At 42.2% G+C, this 24,626-nt stretch overlaps 1 protein-coding gene and 1 non-coding gene across 2 annotated transcripts in view; both read left to right on the top strand.

Annotated features, from left to right (window-relative positions):
* The first annotated feature begins 79 nt into the window (after nucleotides 1–79).
* The window catches only part of AS3MT (arsenite methyltransferase), a 42,587-nt gene continuing 18,040 nt past the window's right edge, over nucleotides 80–24,626 (top strand). The window contains exons 1-9 of the mRNA XM_010333124.2: nucleotides 80–5,892; nucleotides 6,099–6,142; nucleotides 6,380–6,507; nucleotides 7,468–7,618; nucleotides 8,414–8,550; nucleotides 9,629–9,698; nucleotides 13,181–13,262; nucleotides 14,557–14,688; nucleotides 15,006–15,148. Coding sequence (XP_010331426.1) covers nucleotide 5,892; nucleotides 6,099–6,142; nucleotides 6,380–6,507; nucleotides 7,468–7,618; nucleotides 8,414–8,550; nucleotides 9,629–9,698; nucleotides 13,181–13,262; nucleotides 14,557–14,688; nucleotides 15,006–15,148 — 888 coding nt within the window. The 5' untranslated portion in view covers nucleotides 80–5,891. The remainder of the gene's footprint in view (nucleotides 5,893–6,098; nucleotides 6,143–6,379; nucleotides 6,508–7,467; nucleotides 7,619–8,413; nucleotides 8,551–9,628; nucleotides 9,699–13,180; nucleotides 13,263–14,556; nucleotides 14,689–15,005; nucleotides 15,149–24,626) is intronic.
* Nucleotides 3,958–4,062, top strand: LOC120362616 (U6 spliceosomal RNA). Its single transcript, XR_005578469.1, has one exon. It is a non-coding gene; the product is annotated as a U6 spliceosomal RNA (small nuclear RNA).

Consider the following 24,626-nt stretch of genomic DNA (forward strand, 5'->3'; position numbering starts at 1 on the left):
ATAAATTTTTTTTTTTTTTTTGAGATGGAGTTTCGCTCTTGTTACCCAGGCTGGAGTGCCATGGCGCGATCTCGGCTCACCGCAACCTCCGCCTCCTGGGTTCAGGCAATTCTCCTGCCTCAGCCTCCCGAGTAGCTGGGATTACAGGCACGCACCACCATGCCCAGCTAATTTTTTGTATTTTTACTAGAGACGGGGTTTCACCATGTTGACCAGGATGGTCTTGATCTCTTGACCTCGTGATCCACCTGCCTCTGCCTCCCAAAGTGCTGGGATTACAAGCGTGAGCCACCGTGCCTGGCTGTATGTGATAAAATATTAATACCTTTCACAATCAAACTTTTAATAGTAAATATAAGATAAAATTTACATTAAATAATGAAAACATATTTGTACTGAATTTAATCAACTTTAGAGAACATCATAACAAAATACAAGAAAGAAAAGTAGCCAGAAGTGTGAGAACAGGTGGAAATGTATACATAATCTGATGGTTTGTTTTTAATAGAAGCAAACAACATACATAGAATTAAACGGTGATCAACAACATGGAAAAAATACTTCACTAAGTAACATCTGCATTGCAGAGGATGTGCTGGAAGATAATATTTTTAAAATAACCAATGTTCAAATGCTGTGCAAGAAAATGAATGTGATAATACCAAAGTAGTAGTATAAGAAAATAATCATGCTTTAAGTCTCTGTATTAGGGATAGGGTGGAAATATTTTTGTTTTTTTAAAGGGATATATAGTTAGATTTAGAAAGAAATCAAAATGGAAATAATAAAACTAAGCATGAATGACACAAATTAGAAAAAAAAATTAAGTAGTTCTTACAGATTAAATTGGTAAAGTGTCGCCATAAAAGTACAAATTAGTAAATTCGTAACTGAATAGGCAATATTTAAAATCAATTAGATTTGAAAAAGAGTTCTTAGTTTGCTGCTAAAAGTTTGATTGATATATGCCCAGCTCCTTATAAAGATATAAAATTACAAAACTGACACTTAAAGGAAAATATTCCAGATTGGTTATGAGAAATAACCCACAAATTAAGAATAACCAGTAAAAATAGCATTTGCTTGTGAAAGCTTTCGTGAGACTTTTCTAAACTGTCAAAGAACATATACTCCCAAAATATAGAAAATGATCATAAGACACTAACTCATTTAATGACGTAAACAGGATTTTCATTTAAAAAAATAAAATGATGGGAGAAATATCATATAAGATAATATAGTTGATTTTTTATGAATATAGATGCAAAAATCTGAATAAAATCTTAGAAAACTAAAAAGAGAAATACTTTAAATAATTGCCCATGTAACTCCAGAATTACAAAGTTGATGTAATAGTTACAAAACACATTATATGAATAAGAAATAATAAAATCTTTTATCACTATAATATATACCAAAAAGGCATTTCAAATACACTTTCTATTTCAAAGAAACTAAAAAATAATAATAAAGAATTTTTTTAAAGGGTATATTTTAGAACCCAACATAATACTTGATGAAGCAGAGTCATATAACCCCAGAATATTAGAGCTGTATGGAGCCTTAAAAGTTATTAAATTCTGGCCCCATCTTTTACAGATGAAAAAACAGCCAGGAAGATGAAATAACACAGCCAGGATGTGTTATAAGATGAAATGACTTACTCAAGGTCACTGAGCTTGATGGTACATCTATTTGGCTACTAGTCTGGTTGTCTATTACCTGTTAGTTTCCTTATGCATAGAAACAAGGGTGCCACCTGTCATTTCTAGTCTTTAACATAATACTGAAGAGCTCTTAGAAAAGGATCTTGGAAGTAACTGAATGCCATCCATTTACCTCTGCTTCTGCATCTCAGCTGAGCCGTCATCCAGCCATTCATCTGGCTTCTGCTTCCAGTAGTTGGGGAGTCCTTTACTTAGGGGTGCTGATCCTTTTGGAAATCTCTACTTCTTGAAAGATGGTTCTGTGTAGTGAACCAAAATCTGCCTTTCTGGACCATCCTGGAATTGTCACACCAGTAGCTTCCAAGATAGAATGTGTAACAGTGTGCACAGGCCTCCACTGAAGAATAGGGAAGAACATTTCTATGTATGTTAATTTTTTATCTTACAAAAAAAAATTAGGTTTTGCGAATATTTAAAATACGGCTTGATATGAGAGTCCTAATTTGTTCTACCTAGTATGCAGATATATAGCATTCCTGTCGTTCAGCAGGGAGGATGGTAAAAAAAAAAACCCCACAAAACTTGTGGTGAGCCACTGACCAATCAGAATGATTGATGGTCACAGTCTGTTCTAAAATTAGCTGGTACACCAGACACCATGAAGGAAATGTGAGAATAACTCAATTTTAAGTTGACAGTGGTTTGTTTTATTGCAGTTTATCTGTGTGTGGTTAGGTAGATTTAAGGATTGTCAGCCAGGCGTGGTGGCTCATGCCTGTAATCCCACCACTTTGGGAAGCTGAGGCAGGTGGATCACCTGAGGTCAGGAGTTCGAGACCAGCCTGGCCAACATGGTGAAACGCCATCTCTACAAAAAATACAAAAACAATTAGGCAGGCATTGTGGTGCATGCCTGTAATCCCAGCTACTCAGGAAGCTGAGGCAGGAGAATTGCTTGAACCCAGAGGTTGCAGTGAGCGGAGATCATGCCATTGCACTCCAGCCTGGGCAACAAGAGTGAAATTCCGTCTCAAAAAAAAAAAAGAAAAAGAATTGTCAAATGAGTCTTGTAAGTAAACCATAAATTGAAGATAACAAAACAAGCACAAGAAAAAAATGATAGAGCCCTTTCCTTGACCTCTCACTAATCTGCCCTTTTAAGATGATACCATGTTAACTATTAGAAGGTAACTGCCTTTCTAAAGGAACTCATTTTATGAAGAGAATATTTTGAAAACTAATATTTAGGAGCATTTTCACCATTCTATGATTGCCCAAAAACTGATACTTATAAAAACACTAAATTTTATATACGCATAATAGTTGGAAATATTCCAACCTGTAAAAATATTTCAACAAGGCCGGGCGTGGTGGCTCACACCTGTAATCCCAGCACTTTGGGAGGCCAAGGCGGGCGGATCACGAGATCAGGAGTTCCAGACCAGCCTGACCAACGTGGTGAAACCCTGTCTCTTAAAAAAAAAAAAAAAAATGTCAACAAGGATTGTTTTCTTGGGTTTAATTTGTTAAAAACATAAAAGGCACTACCTTTCTGTTAATTTGTAACCACTAATTGACATCAGGGAAAATGAAAATATACTAGTTGACTATCAACCAGATTTTTGTATTATTGGCAGTTGAGATTCAAAAATGAATAAAGGAGTCCACTTCTTCCATTTAGATACCCTTTGACTTGGATCTCCCTGTCTCCTTACTGTCCTAATGAATAGAAATGATTATTACAAGCTGGGCATGGTGGATCCCACCTGTAGTCTCAGCTACTGGGGAGGCTGAGGCAGGAGGATGGCTTGAGGCCAGAGTTCAAGGATCCAGAGGTGATTGCTCAGGGATGCTAAGCCTGGGCCACAGAGTGAGACCCTGTTTCTAATTTTTTTTTTTTTTTTGAGACGGAGTTTCGATCTTGTTACCCAGGCTGGAGTGCAATGGCACGATTTCGGCTCACCGCAACCTCCGCCTCCTGGGTTCAGGCAATTCTCCTGCCTCAGCCTCCTGAGTAGCTGGGATTACAGGCACGTGCCACCATGCCCAGCTAATTTTTTTTTTTTGTATTTTTAGTAGAGACGGGGTTTCACCATGTTGACCAGGATGGTCTCGATCTCTTGACCTCGTGATCCACCCGCCTCGGCCTCCCAAAGTGCTGGGATTACAAGCTTGAGCCACCGCGCCCGGCCTTCTAATTTTTTTTTAAGATGTAAAGTAAAAAGAGAAATGCTTCTTATAACCGCAAAAGGAAGTAAGATACACCCATATAAGTAAAAATAATTAAAAAGTACTTTTCGGCAGCACATATTTTACAATTGGAATGATACAGAGAACATTTGCATGGTCCCTGCTCAAGGATGACATGCAAATTCGTGAAGCATTACATATTAAAAACAAACAAACTTCCAGTCCTGGCGTGGTGGTTCATTCCTGTAATCCAAAAAGTTTGGGAGGCCGAGGTCAGTGGATCACTTGAGCCCAGGAGTTGGAGACCAGCCTGTGCAGTATGGCGAAATCTCGTCTCTACAGAAAGATACAAAAATTAGCCAAGTGTGGTGGTGCACGCCTGTAATCCAAGGTAGCTGGAAGGCTGAGGGGAGAGGATTACTTGAGCCAGCAGTTTGAGTCTGGGTGACAAGAGACAGACCGTCTCAAAAAAATTAAAAATAAAAAAATTTCTGGAAGATGAAGTGACAATACCTAGAAAATACATGTGAATTGACCAAAATTTACTGTAGGTAAAAATGAATTTAGCAAAGTTGCTTTCCTAAATACAACCCAAAATAGAGCTACATGCTGTAATGGTTCCATACATGACTTTCTATAAAAGGCAGAACTATAGGGAGGGAAAACATCTGTGGTTGCGCAGGAGCTGAGGGTGGGAAGAGGGAATTTACTACAAAGAGGCACGGAGAAACGTGGGGGCAGGGCTATTTTGGTTTCTGTTATGGTGATGTGTATACGTTTGTCAGAATTCACAGAAAGGCACACTGAATAAAGATGGGGCTGTGTGCAGTGGCTCACGCCTGTTAATCCCAGCACTTTGGGCGGCGGAGGCGGGTGGGTCATGAGGTCAGGAGATTGAGGCCATCCTGGCCAATGTGGTGCAACCCCGACTCTACTAAAAATACAAAAATTAGCTAAGCATGGTGGCTCGTGCCTGTAATCTCAGGCTGTAATTGGCAGGCCTAGGCAGGAGAATCACTTATACCCAGAAGGCGGAGGGTGCAGTGAGCCGAGATCGCTGGCAGCATTGCACTCCAGCCTAGCGACAGAGAGAGAATCCGTTTCAAAAAAAAAAAAAAAAAAGGAAAGATGGATGTTACGGAATATGAATTATATCTCAATAAATCTGACTTTAAAAAACAGATCTCTTTGGGAGGCCGAGGCGGGTGGATAACGAGGTCGAGAGATCGAGACCATCCTGGTCAACATGGTGAAACCCCGTCTCTACTAAAAATACAAAAAATTAGCTGGGCATGGTGGTGCGTGCCTGTAATCCCAGCTACTCAGGAGGCTGAGGCAGGAGAATTGCCTGAACCCGGGAGGCGGAGGTTGCGGTGAGCCGAGATCGCGCCATTGCACTCCAGCCTGGGTAACAAGAGCGAAACTCCGTCTCAAAAAAAAAAAAAAAAAAAAAAAAAAAAAAAACAGATCTAAAGGCAAGGCACCGTGGTTCGTGCCTGCAGCACTTTGGGAGGTGGAGGCGGGTTGATCACCTGAGGTCGGGAATTTGAGCCCAGCCTGACCAACATGGCGAAACCCCGTCTCTACAAAAAATACCAAAACAAAACAAAACAAAAAACCGGGCGTGGTGGTGCAAGCCTGTAATCCCAGCTAGTCGGGAGGCTGAGGCAGGAGAATCGCTTGAACCCGGCTGGCGGAGGTTGCGGTGAGCCGAGATCACGCCTTTGCACTCCAGCCTGGGCAACAAGAATGAAGAATGAAACTCTGTTTCAAAAAAAAAAGAAAAAAGAAAAAAGAAAAACAACCAGATAGAGAAAAGGTGATTCCATTCCCAAAAAGGGGGAGGGGAGAAGATCATTATATAGGCGAGTGTTCATTTAAGTCAGAGTACGAGATTTATCCCTGAAAATCACAGTGGAGGGATCAAGCGGGGTGCTGGAGCGGGCCAGGCGGGTGGGAGCTGCCAGCCTGGGCGTGGCCTGGGCACGAGCTGGCTGCAGGAACCTGCCTTCCGGAGTCCCAGGCTGAGGAGACAGTGAGTGCACGTCCCGCCCCGGCCCCACTGCAGGACCCCCTGCAGGCCCCCAGCCCCTTCCCTGGGCCCCCGGCCTCTGGAGGGGCTTCTTGAGACCTTGGTCCTCCCCGCACCCCTCGACCCGCTGCCTGCCCTTGCTGGCCCCGTCTCGCATGCCTGTCCCTCAGCACCCTCTTCCTTTCAACTACCGTTCCCTCTCCCGACAGTGGCTGCCCCCCGCGAGGACACTGAGATCCAGAAGGACGTGCAGGTGAGAGCTGTAGGGCCTGGGTTGGCCCAAGTGGAGCCTAGGCTGATGGAAGTCCGGCCTGGCCCGCGCCCTGTCCCCGGGGACCCCTGGAGTCGGGGCAGGGCAGGGTCTAGGCTTCGACCTTTGCAGGGAGCTGAGGTCCACCAAGTGGAGGTGGAGGTGGTGACGGAGCCCTCGCGCTGCAGTCACAGCTCTTCTCCCTCCCTGCTCCTCACTCCACTGTCGATGCTGGGTCAGACCTACTACGGGCAGGTGCTGAAGAAATCGGCAGACCTCCGGACCAATGCCTGTGTCACCACAGCCAGGCCGGTCCCCAAGCACATCCGGGAAGCCTTGCAAAATGTACACGAAGAAGTAGCCCTAAGGTAGAGTGCCCCGCGCTGTCCCCAGGAAGACCCCAAACTGCAGTTTGCCCAAAAGATAATGATGCAGGTCACTAGGGAATTAACCCGTAGCCACCAACCCATCCAGCTTGTCTTGTCTATTGTAAAAATCCTAAATCTCAGCACCTATCATCTTACTGCTCTAAGAACGTCCCATGAATCTGGGTGCGCTAGTGAGCCTGTAGTCCCAGGTCCTCTCGATGAGGCAGAGGATCACGCGAGCCCAGAAGTTCCAGGCTGGAGTGTGCGATCCAGGATGTGAATAGCCACTGCACTCCATCCCTACAGAACAGAAACCTTACATTTCTTCCTCAATAACTGGGCCTGAATTAGAAGCTCAGTTAATGCCTAAATATATTTATTGAACACATTATTTTATTTTTTATTTATTTATTTTTTGAGATGAAGTCTCACTCTGTCGCTTAGGCTGGAGCGCAGTGGCGCCATCTCAGCTCACTGCAACCTTTGCCTCCTAGGTTCGAGTGATTCTTCTGCCTCAGCCTCCTGAATAGCTGGGATTACAGGCACCTGCTACCATGCCTGGCTGATTTTTTGGTGTGTTTTTAGTAGAGACAGTGTTTCACCATATTGGCCAGGCTGGTCTTGTACTCCTTGCCTCAAGTGATCTGCCTGCCTCGACCTCCCAAAGTGCTGGGATTACAGGCATGAGCCACCACGCCCAGCCTGATCACATTATTTTAGATGGCTTATGAAGTCTTAGTGCCTAGCACATGCTCAATGATACTGTGGTAAAGCAGATATAGTCCCAGCCTTCATGGACATCAGTTTAGTGGAGATTAAACATCAAAACAGAAGTATGTGTAAGTGGAAGGAAGGAAAGGAGGGAGGGAGGGAGGAAGAAAGAAGGGAAGTATGTATAAGATTTAGTGGTTCCATGTCTTCTAGTCTCCAGGAAAAAAATATGTGTTTTCCATTTCCCAGGTATTATGGCTGTGGTCTGGTGATCCCCGAGCATCTAGAAAACTGCTGGATTTTGGATCTGGGTAGTGGAAGTGGCAGAGATTGCTATGTACTTAGCCAGCTGGTTGGTGAAAAAGGACATGTGACTGGAATAGACATGACTAAAGGTCAGGTAAGGCAATGACTTGGAAGACAAGGAGGAAAAGATTCTCAAAAGCATTCTTTGAGAAATGAAGTTGTTTTCTTCATGGCTCTTCAAGAATAATTAAGAAAGCCTCTAGTTAGCAATGCTCATTTGTGCCACTAGTGCTTCCTGTCTTGGAAGCTGATAACTTAGACAATTAGAGGCTCTTCTGGGCAAACACAAGAGTCGGAGGTTTGCTCTGATATGAATATCGTGATGACAGAGTGGACTTTGATCTTTCCCTTTTTTTTTTTGAGACGGAGTTTCGCTCTTGTTACCCAGGCTGGAGTGCAATGGCACGATCTTGGCTCACCGCAACCTCTGCCTCCTGGGTTCAAGCAATTCTCCTGCCTCGGCCTCCCTAGTAGCTGGGACTACAGGCGTGCGCCACCATGCCCAGCTAATTTTTGTATTTTTTTAGTAGAGACGGGGTTTCACCATTTTGACCAGGATGGTCTCGATCTCTTGACCTTGTGATCCACCCGCCTCGGCCTCCCAAAGTGCTGGGATTACAGGCTTGAGCCACTGCGCCCGGCCGATCTTTCCCTTCTTGCTGCCATCTATCCCGAAAGATTTTGTTATTGAATGAGGAGTTTATTCAAGCAAAACTGCACGGGCTGCAGGGACTTTGTGTCCCAGGCTATAGTATAACCTACATGTCCACAGGAATCTTGTATATTTATCCAAAATAATCTGGGAAAAGTATTTAATAAGAAAAGTTTTAGGAAAAAGTGGTATTTTTTTTTTCAAAATGTTATCAAAACTATATTTTTCTTCCTTTAGGTGGAAGTGGCTGAAAAGTACCTTGACTATCACATGGAAAAATATGGCTTCCAGTCATCTAATGTGTCTTTTATTCATGGCTACATCGAGAAGTTGGGACAGGCTGGAATCAAGAATGAGAGCTATGATATTGTTGTGTAGGTCTATATTCTTACTGTTATGAGTATAGCCCATTTTTAAATTTTTAATTAAAAAAAATTGTTTTGAGATGGACTCTTGCTCTATTGCCCAGGCTGGAGTGCAGTGGCCCAATCTCAGCTCACTATAACCTCTGCCTCCCAGGTTCAAGTGATTCTCGTGCCTCAGCCTCCCAAGTAGCTGGGATTACAGGCACATGATATCACACCTAGGTAATATTTTAAATCTTTTTTGTTTTTCTTCTTCTTTTTTTTTTTTTTTTTAGTAGAGATAAGGTTTCACCATGTTGGCTAGGATGGTCTCAAACTCCTGACCTCCGGTGATCCACCAACTTCGGCCTCCTAAAGTGCTGGGATTACAGGTGTGAACCACCACACCCAGCCCTGATTTCCTTTTGAACACACAGATGTCACTACTACTGTTTGCTGAATCGACTTTCATTTAGAGTGTTAGACTAAGCTCATGGCTTACTAATGGGAGAGAGCTGGTTTGAGCTACTGGAGCCCACCAAACACAGTAGACCAAGAGAGAACTTACTTGAAACTTAACCACAAAGTAATGAACCCAAAAGACCAGCAGGACCACTAAGTTTGCTCCTATAATACATGGTGCCCTGTTATCTTTCATAATACTTCCATGGCAAATGATAAGGATTCTGTTTCCTTTTTTCCCGCAAGTTGTTATTGTCAAATTGTGCCCAAGTGACAGCCTTAAGAAAGCTACCTTTGAGGAACACAGCCAGTTTACATGGGGCATCAGAAATGCCTTCTGCAGTAGGCATCTGGTCCGAGTTTTCATCTTGTTACATGGTGAACATCAGGACAGAAACAAATAAGAATCATGTCTGATATTTTTTTCTGCACATTCAGACTTGCCAAGAATTTATTGAGATTTTAAACACTCTGTCTGTGATCTTGGGGAAAAGTTTAGTTGACGGCATTAGGAAGACAGGAGGGAGGCAGGGAGAATGGAGTAGCTTTGAACAGAACGGTGGGAGCCACCCTTAGGGTCTAAAAGGGCTTGCAGATTTTTGAGTATTGTGAAGATTTGCTCAACGTTTCATTTGTTCTCTTTTAGATCAAACTGTGTTATTAACCTTGTGCCTGATAAACAACAAGTGCTGCAGGAGGCATATCGGGTGCTGAAGGTGAGGAGGAGAGTGAGATCAATTACCTTTGAACATCCGTGAGAGCTGATGGATTCAGTCTTGTTTGTTTCCCCGGTGAACTGAGAGCTCAAACTCTCTTAATATATCCATTAAATGAAAAAGGGATGGCAAAAGGGGGAAGAGACAGGAATACCCTGGATATGGATTACTTTCCCTCTCAGGTTGCAAGAGGTGGTAAATCCGAAGTGACAATTGTCACTGCATGTGTTAAGGTATTTGCTTTCTTGACTGTCTCTCTTCCTATTTGCTGCTCTACATGATCCTCGAATAGCATCTGTGGAGCTGTAGGAACCTTTGCACTAACTACTAATGTTTGCTTTGAATAAACTCTCTTCTAGCATGTACAGTATTTCTCAGGGCTTCTTATTTCTTATCTGTCATGATTTCAGATCTTTTGAGAAGTTACAGAAGATGGAACTTTTACATTAACTACTTTCTTTCTTTCTTTCTTTCTTTTTTTTTGAGACAGGGTCTTGCTCCGTCACCAAGACTGGAGTGCCGTGGCATGATCTTGGTTCACCGTAACCTCTGCCTCCTGCAATTCTTCTGCCTCAGCCTCCTGAGTAGCTGGGATTACAGGCATGCACCCCTACCTGGCTAATTTTTGTATTTTTAGTAGAGATGGGGTTTCACCATGTTGGTCAGGCTGGTCTCAAACTCCTGACCTCGTGATCCACCGCCTTCGCCTCTCAAAGTGCTGGGATTACAGACATGAACCACCACACCTGGCCCTACATTAACTACTTTCTAAAAGGAAAGCTTGCAGGAGCTCCACAGCCTTCCTTGTATCATGAGATATGTATTTTCGTGACAGAAGATGGAAGATTCTCCTGGGCACAGTAGCTCACGCCTGTAATTCCAGCACTGTGGGAGGCCAAGGTGGGCGGATCACCTGAAGTCAGGAGTTTGAGCCTGGCCAACATTGTAAAACCCGTCCCTACTAAAACTACAAAAATTAGCTGAGTGTGGTGGCGTGCACCTATAATCCCAGCTCCTAAGGAGGCTGTGGTAGGAGAATCACTTGAACCCAGGAGGCAGAGTTTGCAGTGAGCAGAGATCTCACCATTGCACTCCAGGCTGGGAGACAGAGCGAGATTCCATCTTTAAAAAAATAAAAATAAAAAAGATTCTAGCTGGGTGGGTGGTACATGCCTGTACTCCTAGCTACTTGGATGGAGTTTGTGTCCAGCCTGGGCAATATAGTGAGACACCTATCTCTAAAAAAATTTTTTTAATTAAAAATATGTTTTTGAGGCCGGGCGCGGTGGCTCAAGCCTGTAATCCCAGCACTTTGGGAGGCCGAGGCGGGTGGATCACGAGGTCGAGAGATCGAGACCATCCTGGTCAACATGGTAAAACCCCGTCTCTACTAAAAATACAAAAAATTAGCTGGGCATGGTGGCGCGTGCCTGTAATCCCAGCTACTCAGGAGGCTGAGGCAGGAGAATTGCCTGAACCCAGGAGGCGGAGGTTGCGGTGAGCCGAGATCGCGCCATTGCACTCCAGCCTGGGTAACAAGAGCGAAACTCCGTCTCAAAACAAAAAAAAAAAAAAAAAAAAAAAAAGTTTTTGAGATATTTGGTTTACAAAGCTATCATAGAACTCAAATACAAATACCTATGTAGAAATGATTTAATGATTTAGTGATGTCTTTGTTAGTATGCCATTTTACAGACCAGGTGTTCACTATCTCCACCAAAAATGTACTTACAAAAGGTAGAGGCCGGGCTTGGTGGCTCAGGCCTGTAATCTCAGCACTTTGGGAGTCTGAGGCAGATGGATCATGAGCTCAGGAGGTCGAGACCATCCTGGCCAACATGATGAAACCCCATCTCTACTAAAAATACAAAAAAGAAAATTAGCCAGGTGAGATGGTAAGCATCTGTAAGGCTGAGGCAGGAGAATCACTTGAACCAGAGAGTCAGAGGTTGCAGTGAGCCAAGATTGTGCCGCTGAACTCCAGCCTGGTGATAGAGTGAGACTCTGTCTCAAAAAAAAAAAAAAAAAAAAAAAGGTAGAAACGCTATTGTAGAATCTAGATCTCCGGGTTTCCAAATTTTTGAAATTAGCCAAATAAAATGTTAAGTTCCTGATCACTCATTTGCTTTACGTTTTAAGGACAATATTTTAAAGAAAAAACGTGTTGTTATAAAAGTAAATAACATTACAAAAATTTATATTTTTTAATAGAAATGGGGTGTTGCTGTCACCCAGGCTGGAGTGCAGTGTCAATGATAGCTCACTGCAGCCTCCAACTCCTGGGATCAAACAATCCTCTTGAGTAGCTAGGATTCCAGGCACATATCACCATGCCCAGCTAATTTTTTTTTTTTTTTTTTTTTTTTGAGAGAGGGTCTCACCCTGTCACCCAGGCTGGGGCGCAATGGCACAATCTTGGCTGACTGCAGCCTCTGCCTCCCAGGTTCAAGTGATTCTCCTGCCTCAGCCTCCTAAGTAGCTGGGATTACAAGCGCTTGCCACCTCACCCAGCTAATTTTTTTTTTTTGTTTTTTTAGTAGAGAGGGGGTTTCATCATGTTGGTTAGGCTGCTTTCGAACTCCTGACCTTGGGATCTGCCAGTCTCGGCCTCCCGAAGTGCTGGGATTACAGGCATAAGCTACCGTGCCCAGCCTGCCCAGCTAATTTTAAAATTTCTGTATTGGAGAGATGGTCTTGCTCTGTTACCAAGGCTAGTCTGACACTGCTAACCTCCAGCAATCCTACCACTTCAGACTCCTGAGTCACTGGGATGAGAGGCATGAGCCATCATACCTGACAAAGTTATATTATTCTTAAGAGACAAAAGTTTATGAATGCTGATGATATCTTCTGTTAGTTCTCCAGTGACCTGGGGCTGCTTTTGGTTCAGATTGGCTAAAAATTTAAGTAACCTGAATATCTTTATTTAGGATGCAGACACTCTTAGAATGTGATCTCATTACCTGTTGGATAAGCCACTGGGAGAAAAAAAATCTTGGCACTTGACTATTGATTATAACTGAAGAGGCAGCTGTTATTTGTTCACAAAGGGTCAGCTTAAACATTGCTACTGATGCCGGGCGCGGTGGCTCAAGCCTGTAATCCCAGCACTTTGGGAGGCCGAGGCGGGTGGATCACGAGGTCAAGAGATCGAGACCATCCTGGTCAACATGGTGAAACCCCGTCTCTACTAAAAAAAAAAAAAACACAAAAAATTAGCCGGGCATGGTGGCGCGTGCCTGTAATCCCAGCTACTCAGGAGGCTGAGGCAGGAGAATTGCCTGAACCCAGGAGGCGGAGGTTGTGGTGAGCCGAGATCGCGCCATTGCACTCCAGCCTGGGTAACAAGAGCGAAACTCTGTCTCAAAAAAAAAAAAAAAAAAAATTGCTACTGATCTTTAGATTTGACTTTGCTCCTTTCTTTGTTATCTGGGATCAATGTAATCATTAATCTTATTTGGACTAATGTGGGTCTGTTTCAGTATGGTGGGGAGTTATATTTCAGTGACGTCTATGTGAACCTTGAACTGCCAGAAGAAATCAGGACACACAGAGTTTTATGGGGTAGGTGATTTTGTTTTGATTAGTTTTAAGGCAGATGGTTGCTTGTGCAGAGCTCCCTTTTACTAATAGCCAGGATGAGGCTGTATGATATGAGACCACGTGGGATTAGGCCTCATACGAGGCCAAGGCTCCATTCTTCCTCTGCCATTCAAAAGCGATAGGGCTTCAGATAGTTTAATTCATCTCTGTGAGTTATTGTTTTCCAAACTGTAAAAATGTAAATAATAATATATTCTGCCTTATAGGGCTGTTATAAAGATTAAATGGGATAAAGAATGGGGAAAATACTTTGAAAACTCTAGTGCAGAAATGAGGACAGTTGTTCCAGAGCTGATGCCCTCTAAGACCCTTTATGTTCTCATCATTATTGTGTTGTTTATTCCTTTGTTATCATTTTAATAGTCTCTGGAAGTTTAGATAAATGCATGCTTTTTATCAGTCTGACTATGAAATCAAAAGTTTTTTTTTTTTTTTTTTTTTGAGACAGTCTCACTCTGTCACCAGGCTGGAGTGCAATGGCATGATCCCGGATCACTGCAACTTCCATTTTCTGGTTTCAAGCAATTCTCCTGCCTCAGCCTCCTGAGTATTTGGGACTACAGGCATGCACCACCACACCCAGCTAAATTTTTTTGTATTTTTAGTAGAGATGGGATTTCACCATGGTGGCCAGGATGGACTTGATCTCTTGACCTTGTGATCCGCCTGCCTCAGCCTCCCAAAGTGCTGGGATTACAGGTGTGAGCCACTGTGCCTGGCCAAAAGTTCTTATTCTTAAAATAATATTAACTTTATTCTTGTGTAATGATAAATAGATACTGTTAATAAGTTGGAAAGTGCAAAAAAAAAAAAAAAAAAAAGAGAAAAAATTACTCAGTTGGACACAGTGGCACACACCTGTAATCCCAGATATTTGGGAGGCTGAGGCAGGAGGATTGCTTGAGTCTAGAAGTTTGGGTACAGCCTGGGCATTATAGTAAAGCCCTGTCTCTTAAAAAATATTACTTATCATCGTATAACCCAGTGATAACCTCCTTAACATTTTAGGAAATATTCATGTAGTTTGGTTTATTTCTGTGCATGTGTATAATAAAATTGGGGCATGCCATACATAGAATGTAGTTTCTAATTTTGTGTTTTTGGCCTAAATTAAAAAAATTTTTTTTTTATGTTTGTATTATACAATGGTATTGTACAGCTATGCCGTACTGTGATCATTCCGCCATTGGTAATCATTTAGGTGGTTTCTTTTGTTTGTTTGTTTTTTGCTTGTTTGCTTGTTTTTGTTTCTTAGGCGAGTGTCTGGGTGGTGCTTTGTACTGGAAGGAACTTGCTATCCTTGCTCAAAAAATTGGGTTCTGCCCTCCACGTTTGGTCACTGCCAATCTCATTTCAATTCAAAACAAGGAACTGGAAAGAGTTATCGGTAAGCTATGACAGATGGCAGGGACTATTATAACTACAACTTGAATGATTGAAATTCGGTGATTAGTAAGTGGCTTCTGATACTCGAGGGATACTTTGTGTCATCTGGAAATAGCTATCTTGTCTCCTGTAAAATGGTAACCCCCCCCCCCAATTTTGATATTTAATAAAGCACTTTGAAGTCATCCAGTAAATAGACTGAAGTGCCCAGAAAGATAACTGATGAGATGCAAAGAAGAAAGTCATCTTTATAACTTGTTTGCTCGTTGTCTGCTGAGGGAGTGCTGGAGTTGAACCGTGGATAAATTCTGTTTTTAGGTGACTGTCGTTTTGTTTCTGCAACATTTCGCCTCTTCAAATGCTCTAAGACAGGACCAACCAGTAGATGCCAAGTTATTTACAATGGAGGAATTACAGGACACGAAAAGGAACTCATGTTTGATGCAAATTTTACATTTAAGGTAAATAAAACAATTTCCATGACTTCCGGTATTCGTTCTGCTCTTGCCTTTCTCCAGCTGTCTTTTTTTGACTTTGCATTGCTTCCCACTTTTCTGGTGTTGGTTGGTTTGTTTGTGTGTGTGTTTAAATGTATGTGTGTGTTTCAAGTGGAGTGAAAAGGCATTTTTTCCTAAATACTTATTCATTGACAGGGTCTCGCTCTGTCACCCAGGCTAGAGTGCAGTGACACAATCATGGCTCACTGCAGTCTTGACCTTCTGGGCTCAAGTGATCCTCCCACCTCAGGCTCATGAGTAGCTGGGACTACAGGCATGCCACCACACCTGGCTAATTTTTTTTTTTTTTTTTGAGACGGAGTTTCGCTCTTGTTACCCAGGCTGGAGTGCAATGGCGCGATCTTGGCTCACCGCAACGTCCGCCTCCTGGGTTCAGGCAATTCTCCTGCCTCAGCCTCCTGAGTAGCTGGGATTACAGGCATGCGCCACCATGCCCAGCTAATTTTTTGTATTTTTAGTAGAGACGGGGTTTCACCATGTTGACCAGGATGGTCTCGATCTCTTGACCTCGTGATCCACCCACCTCAGCCTCCCAAAGTGCTGGGATTACAGGCTTGAGCCACCGCGCCCGGCCACACCTGGCTAATTTTTACAACTTTTGTAGAGACAGGATTTTGCCATGTTGTCCAGACTGGTCTGCCCACCTTGGCCTCCCAGAGTGCTGGGATTACAGGCATGAACCACCCTACCTAGCCCTTAATATTTATTATAAAAATGTTTTTGAATACAGAAAAGTTAACAATAGTTCAGTGAATACCACATATGCATTACCTATGTTTCAGCAGTTGAGAACATTTTTCCATATTTGCTTTGTGTGTTTATATAGAGAGATATATTTATTTGCTGAGCCATTGAAAATAAGTTGCAGATATTATGCCATTTTCTCCTTAAATATTTCATCATGCATCCCATAGGAATGTAATATTCTCCTGCACAATCACAATACCATTACACACTGAAGAAAACTTTTTCTTCTTCTTTTTCTTTTTTTTCTTAGAGATGGGATTTCACCATGTTGGCCAGGCTGGTCTTGAACTCCTGACCTCAAGTGATCCACCCTCCTCAGCCTCTCAAAGTGCTGGGATTACAGCTGTGAGTCACCACGCCTGGCCTGAAGAAAACTTTTTACAAGAAGTCTCATTCAGACATTGGATTAATAGAGCTATAGAGCTATAGAGCAATACTATGGAAAAGAGTAGGAGTATGTATAATAGTATTTTAATTGTTTAATCCTGTCAAGGAATTAAGAAATTTTTGAATGCTTGATGATGGTACTAATTGGCATTGTTACTGCTCTGTGCATATTTTGTTTTCTCGAAATAGAAAAGTTCAGGCTTTGGAATCAGATACCTGGGTTCAAATTCTGGCTCTATTATGTATTACTTGAGTAAACTTGAGCAAGTCATCAAAATTCATAATAATACTTACTTTGCAGAATTTCAATAAGGATTAGCAATAATGTAGCAAAACACTGGGTATGCACTGCAATTTCAGTGAACAGAAGATACAGTCATTATTGGTGCCAAAGGTGGAAAACTTACTATTAATATTTCCTTTTTCTGATTATTTATTTATTTTAGAGATAGTTTCTCTGTCACCCAGGCTGGAGTGCAGTGGCACAATCATAGCTCACTGTAACCTCAGACTCCTGGGTTCCAGCGATTCTCCCACCTCAGTTTTCCAAGTAGCGGGGACTACAGGCATGTGTCACCATGCTTGGCTAATTTTTAATTTTTTGTGTTGTTGGTGAGACAGGTTCTTATTATATTGTCCAGGCTCGTCTCGAACTCCTGGCCTCAAGAACCTCAGCTTCCTAAAGTTGCAAGTATGTGTCACTGTGCCCGGCTTCTTCTGATTTTTTGGTCCAAATAGCGTCTTCAATTTTTTTTTTAATTTAAAAAATTATTTATTTCTTTATTTAGACACAGGGTCTTGCTATGTTGAGCATGCTGGGATACAGTGGCTATTCACCCCACTATAGTCTAGAACTCTGAGCCTCACAGGATCCTTCCACTTCAGCCTTCCAAGTCTGGGATTACACCTGGCCAAGCATCTTCAAATTTCTTTTCTTTCTTCTTTTTCTTTTTTTTTGAGATAGAGTCTCAGTCTGTTACCTGGGCTGGAGTGCAGTGGCATGATCTTGGCTCACTGCAACCTCCACCGCCCGGTTCAAACCGATTCTACTGCCTCAGCCTCCCGAGTAGCTGGGGTTATAGGAGCATGACCCCACACCCGACTGATTTTTGTATTTTTAGTAGAGATGGGGTTTCACCATGTTGGCCAGGCTGGTCGTGAACTCCTGACCTCAGGTGATCCACCTTCCTCGCCCTCTCAAAGTGCTGGGATTACAGGCATGAGACACGGCACCTGGCTGCATCTTCAAATTCCTTTTTCTTTTCTTTCTTTTTTTTTCGAGATGGAGTCTCCCTCTGTTACCCAGGCTGGAGTGCAGTGGCACAATCTCGGCTCACTGCAACCTCTGCCTCTTGGGTTCAAGCAATTCTCCTGCCTCAGCCTCCCAAGTAGCTGGGACAACAGACACATGCCACCACACGTGGCTAATTTTTGTATTTTTAGTAGAGACAGGGTTTCATCATATTGACCAGGTTAGTCTCGAACTCCTGACCTCGTGATCTGTCCACCTTGCCCCCCAAAGAGCTGGGATTACAGGTGTGAGTCACCACACCCAGCTTCAAATTTCTTAAATACTTCTTGGTACAGTGGAGCCCTTAATGCTTTCTCAAAGATGCACTGCTCCTTGATGTGCTGCCTATTCCAGTAGATTCACAGAATCAGAGTGGGAAGGGCCTTTGAACCCATTGATTTGTTCTTTGAACCCATTGATTTGATCTAGTGTCTTTCAAAACCTTTTGTTTTTGTTGTTTTTTTGAGACGGAGTCTTGCTGTGTCCCCCAGGCTGGAGTGTGGTGGCGCCATCTCAGCTCACTAAAACCTCCACCTCCAGGGTTCCAGCAATTCTGCCTCAGTCTCCTGAGTAGCTGGGACTACAGATGCATACCACCACGCCCGGCTAATTTTTGTATTTTTAGTAGAGACAGGGTTTGACAATATTGGCCATGTTGGTCTCAAACTCCTGACCTCGTGATCTGCCCGCCTTGCCTCCCAAAGAGCTGGGATTACAGGTGTAAGCCACCACACCCAGCCTCAAATTTCTTTTCTTTTTTAATTGCATTTTAGGTTTTGGGGTACATGTGAAGAACATACAAGATAGTTGCATAGGCACACACATGGCAGCATGATTTGCTGCCTTCCTCCCCTTCACCTGTGTCTGGCATTTCTCCCCATGCTATCTCTCCCCGACTCCCCACCCCCTGCTGTCCCTCCCCTATTTCCCCCAACAGACCCCAGTGTGTGATGCTCCCCTCCCTGTTTCTATGGGTTCTTATTGTTCAACACCCGCCTATGAGTGAGAACATGTGGTGTTTGATTTTCTGTTCTTGTGTCAGTTTGCTGAGAATGATGGTTTTCAGGTTCATCAATGTCCCTACAAAGCACATGAACTCATCGTTTTTGATGGCTGCATAATATTCCATGGTGTATATGTGCCACATTTTCCCTGTTCAGTCTGTTATCAATGGGCATTTGGGTTGGTCCCAGGTCTTTGCTATTGTAAACAGTGCTGCAATAAACATTTGTGTGCATGTGTCCTTATAGTAGAACGATTTATAATCCTTTGAATATATACCCAGTAATGGGATTGCTGGGTTAAATGGAATTTCTATTTCTAGGTCTTTGAAGAATTGCCACACTGTCTTCCACAATGGTTGAACTAATTTACACTCCCACCAACAGTGTGAAAGTGTTCCTATTTCTCCACAATCTCTCCAGCATCTGTTGTCTCCAGATTTTTTAATGATTGCTATTCTAACTGGCGTGAGATGGTACCTCAATGTGGTTTTGATTTGCATTTCTCTGATGACCAGTGATGATGAGCATTTTTTCATATGTTTGTTAGCCTCATGTATGTCTTCTTTTGTAAAGTGTCTGTTCATATCCTTCGCCCACTTTGGAATGGGCTTGTTTGTTTGTTTTTCTTATAAATCTGTTTTAGTTGGTAGATTCTGGATATCAGCCCTTTGTCATATGGGTAGATTACAAAAATTTCTTCCCATTCTGTTGGTTGCTGATTCACTCTAATTACAGCTTCTTTTGCTGTGCAGAAGCTGTGGAGTTTGATTAGGTCACATTTGTCTATTTGGGCTTTTGTTGCCAGTGCTTTTGGTGTTTTGGTCATGAAGTCCTTGCCTACACCTATGTCCTGAATGGTTTTGCCTAGATTTTCTTCTAGTGTTTTTTTGGTGTTGGGTCTTATGTTTAAGTCTTTAATCCATCTGGAGTTAAAGTTAATTTTAGTGTAAGGTGTCAGGAAGGGGTCCAGTTTCTGCTATCTGCACATGGCTAGCCAGTTTTCCCAACACCATTTATTAAACAGGGAGTCCTTTCCCCATTGCTTGTTTTTGTCAGGTTTGTTAAAGATCGGAGGGTTGTAGATATGTTGTGTTGCCTCTGAGGCCTCTGTTCTGTTCCATTCATCTATATCTCTATTTTGGTACCAGTACCATGCTGTTTTGATTACTGTAGCCTTGTAGTATAGTTTGAAGTCCAGTACCTGGTGCCTCCCGCTTTGTTCTTTTTGCTTAGAATTGACTTTGGTTCCATATGAAGTTTAAGGTGTTTTTTTCCAGTTCTGTGAAGAAGGTCATTGGTAGCTTGATGGGGATAGCGATGAATCTGCAAATTGCTTTGGGCAGCATGGCCATTTTCACAATATTGATTCTTCCTAACTATGAACATGGAATATTTCTCCATCCGTTTGTGTCCTCTCTTATTTAATTGAGCAATAGTTTGTAGTTCTCCTTGAAGAGGTCCTTTATGTTCCTTGTTAGTTGTATTCCCAGGTATTTTATTTTCTTTGTAGCAATTTTGAATGGCAGTTCATTCTTGATTTGGCTCTCTTTAAGTCTGTTATTAGTGTATAGGAATGCTTGTGATTTTTGCACATTGATTTTGTATCCTGAGACTTTGCTGAAGTTGCTTATCAGTTTCAGGAGATTTGGGGCTGAGACGATGGGGTCTCCTAGATATACAATCGTGTGGTCTGCAAATAGAGACAGTTTGACTTCCTCCTTTCCTATTTGAATACCCTTTATTTCTTTTTCTTGCCCGATTTCTCTGGCTAGAACTTCCAATACTATATTGAATAGGAGTGGTGAGAGAGGGCATCCTTGTCTAGTGCCAGATTTCAAAGGGAATGCTTCCAGTTTTTGCCCATTCAGTATGATATTGGCTGTTGGTTTGTCATAAATAGCTTTTATTATTTTGAGATACGTTCCGTCAATACCTAGTTTATCGAGGATTTTTAGCATAAAAGGCTGTTGAATTTTGTCAAAGGCCTTCTCTGCATCAATTGAGATAATCATGTGGTTTTTGTCTTTGGTTCTGTTTATGTGGTGAATTATGTTTATAGACTTGCGTATGTTCAACCAGCCTTGCATCCCCAGGATGAAGCCTACTTGATCATGGTGGATAAGCTTTTTGATATGCTGTTGCAATTGGCTTACCAGTATTTTATTGAAGATTTTTGCATCTATGTTCATCATGGATATTGGCCTGAAGTTTTCTTTTCTTGCTGAGTCTCTGCCAGGTTTTGGTGTCAGGATAATGTTGGTCTCATAAAATGATTTGGGAAGGATTTCCTCTCTTTGGATTATTTGGAATAATTTCAGAAGGAATGGTACCATCTCCTCTTTGTATGTCTGGTAGAATTCTGCTGTGAACCCATCTGGACCTGGGCTTTTTTTGGGTGGTAGGCTCTTAATTGCTGCCTCAACTTCAGCCCTTGTTATTGGTCTATTCAGGGTTTTGACTTCTTCCTGGTTTAGGCTTGGGAGGATGCAGGCGTCCAGGAATTTATCCATTTCTTCCAGGTTTACTAGTTTATGTGCATAGAGTTGTTTGTAATAATCTCTGATGATGGTTTGTATTTCTGTGGAATCTGTGGTGATATCCCCCTTATCATTTTTTTTTTTTTTTTTTTTTTTTTTTTTTTTTTTTTTTTTTTTGAGACGGAGTTTCGCTCTTGTTACCCAGGCTGGAGTGCAATGGCGCAATCTTGGCTCACCGCAACCTCCGCCTCCTGGGTTCAGGCAATTCTCCTGCCTCAGCCTCCTAAGTAGCTGGGATTACAGGCACGCACTACTATGCCCAGCTGATTTTTTGTATTTTTAGTAGAGATGGGGTTTCACCATGTTGACCAGGATGGTCTCGATCTCTTGACCTCGTGATCCACCCACCTCGGCCTCCCAAAGTGCTGGGATTACAGGCTTGAGCCACCGCGCCCGGCCCCCCCTTATCATTTTTTTATTGTATCTATTTGATTATTCTCTCTTTTCTTTTTTATTAATCTGGCTAGTGGTCTATTTTGTTGATCTTTTCGAAAAACCAGCTCCTGGATTTATTGATTTTTTTGAAGGTTTTTTTGTGTCTCTGTATCCTTCAGTTCTGCTCTCATCTTAGATATTTCTTGTCTTCTGTTAGTCTTTGAGTTTTTTTGATCTTGCTCCTCTAGCTCTTTCCATTTTGACGAAAGGGTGTCAATTTTAGATCTTTCCTTGCTTCTCATGTGGGCCTTTATTGCTATATATTTTCCTCTAGACACTGCTTTAAATGTGTCCCAGAGATTCTGGTATGTTGTGTCTTCGTTCTCATTGGTTTCAAAGAGCATCTTTATTTCTGCCTTCATTTCATTGTTTATCCAATCAGCATTCAAGAGCCAGTTGTTCAGTTTCCATGAAGTTGTGCAGTTCTGAGTTAGTTTCTGAATTCTGAGTTCTAACTTGATTGCACTGTGGTCTGAGAGACTGTTTGTTATGATTTCCATTCTTTTGCATTTGCTGAGGAATGAATTTACTTCCAATTATGTTGTCCATTTTAGAGTAGGTGTGATGTGATACTAAGAAGAATGTATATTCTGTGGATTTGGGGTGGAGATTTCTGTAAAATGTCTATTAGGTTTGCTCGGTCTCGGTCTGAGTTCAAGTCCTAGATATCCTTGTTAATTTTCTGTCTCGTTGATCTGTCTAATATTAACAATGGGGTGTTAAAGTCTCCCACTATTATTGTGTGGGAGTCTAAGTCTCTTTGTAGGTCATTAAGAACTTGCCTTATGTATCTGGGTGCTCCTGCATTGGGTGCATATATATTTAGGATCGTTAGCTCTTCTTGTTGCATTGATCCTTTTACCATTATGTAATGTCCTTCTTTGTCTCTTTTGATCTTTGTTGGTTTAAAGTCTATTTTATCAGAGATGAGAATTGCAACTCCTGCTTTTTTTTGCTCTCCATTTGCTTGGTAAATCTTCCTCCATCCCTTTATTTTGAGCCTTAGTGTATCCTTGCATGTGAGATGGGTTTCCTGGATACAGCACACTGATGGGTTTTGGCTTTTTATCCAATTTGCCCGTCTGTGTCCTTTGATTGGGGCATTTAGCCCATTTACATTTAGGGTTAATATTGTTATGTGTGAATTTGATCCTGCCATTTTGATGCTAGCTGGCTGTTTTGCCCGTTAGTTGATGCAGTTTCTTCATTGTGTCGATGCTCTTTACCATTTGGTATGTTTTTGCAGTGGCTGGTACTGGTTGTTCTTTCTATATTTAGTGTTTCTTTCAGGAGCTCTTGTAAAGCAGGCCTGGTGGTGATGAAATCTCTGGGTACTTGCTTGTTCGCAAAGGATTTAATTTTTCCTTCACCTATGAAGCTTAGTTTGGCTGGATCAGATTTCTTAAATACTTCTTGGTACAGTGGAGCCCTTAATGCTTTCTCAAAGATGCACTGCTCCTTGATGTGCTGCTTATTCCAGTAGATTCACAGAATCAGAGTGGGAAGGGCCTTTGAACCCATTGATTTGTTCTTTGAACCCATTGATTTGTTCTAGTGTCTTTCAAGAAAAAAAAAAAAATTTTTTTTTTTTTTTTGAGACAGAGTCTCTCTGTCCCCCAGGCTAGAGTGCAGTGGCGCCATCACAGCTCACTAAAACCTCCACCTCCGGAGTCCCAGCAACTCTTCTGCCTCAGTCTCCTGATTAGCTAGGACTACAGAGGCATGCCACCATGCCTGGCTAATTTTTGTATTTTTAGTAGAGACAGGGTTTCACCATATCGGCCAGGTTGGCCTTGAACTCCTGACCTCGTGATCTGTCCACCTTGCCCCCCAAAGAGCTGGGATTACAGGTGTGAGCCACCACACCCAGCCTCAAATTTCTTAACTACTTCTTGGTACAGTGGAGCCCTTAATGTTTTCCCAAAGATGCACTGCTCCTTGATGTGCTGCCTATTCCAGTAGATTCACAGAATCAGAGTGGGAAGGGCCTTTGAACCCATTGATTTGTTCTTTGAAACCATTGATTTGTTCTAGTGCCTTTCAAAACTTTTTTGTTGTTTTTTGAGACAGAGTCTCTCTGTCCCCCAGGCTGGAGTGCAGTGGCACCATCTCAGCTCAACGAAACCTCCACCTCCCAAGTTCCAGGGATTCTCCTGCCTCAGCCTCCCGAGTAGCTGGGACTACAGGCACGTACCACCAAGCCCAGCTAATTGTTGTATTTTTCAGTAGAAATAGGGTTTCACCATATTGGCCAGGCTGGTCTCGAACTCCTGAACTCATGATCCACCTGCCTCGGTCTCCCAAAGTGCTGGGATTACAGGCATGAGCCACCACACCTGGCCTCAAAAACCATTTATATATATACATATACATACATATATATATATATATATATATATATATATATATATGTATATATATGTATATGTATATATAGCTATTAAATCTTTTTTTCAAAAACCATTTTTAATACAATTACTTTTAAACAAAATTATATATATATATATGTGTGTGTGTGTGTATACATATATTTTGAGATGGAGTGTCACTATGTTGCCCAGGCTGGAGCACAGTGGTGCAGTCTTGGTTCACTGCAACCTCTGCCTCCCTAGTTCAAGTGATTCTCCTGCCTCAGCCTCCCCAGTAGCTGGGACTAATTTTTGTATTTTTAATAGAGACAGGGTTTCACCATGTTGGCCAGGCTGGTCTCGAACTCCTCGCCTCAAGTGGTCTGCCCATCTCAGCCTCCCAAAGTGCTAGGATTATAGGCATCAGCCACCGTGCCAGGCCAAACATTTTTTAAATTAATGCATGATAGATGTGCATATTTTCAGGGTACATCTGATAATTTAATAGTTTCATATAATTTGTACAGATCAATTAATGTAACTGGTATATCCATCACCTTGAATATTTGCCTTTTCTTTATTCTAGGAACCCATTTGAATTATTCTCTTCTAGCTATTTTGAAATATACAATAGATTATTTTAAACTATAGTCACCCTACTGATCTATTGAA

The sequence above is a fragment of the Saimiri boliviensis genome, chromosome 12, assembly GCF_048565385.1.
Source record: "Saimiri boliviensis isolate mSaiBol1 chromosome 12, mSaiBol1.pri, whole genome shotgun sequence".
Lineage (NCBI taxonomy): Eukaryota > Metazoa > Chordata > Mammalia > Primates > Cebidae > Saimiri > Saimiri boliviensis.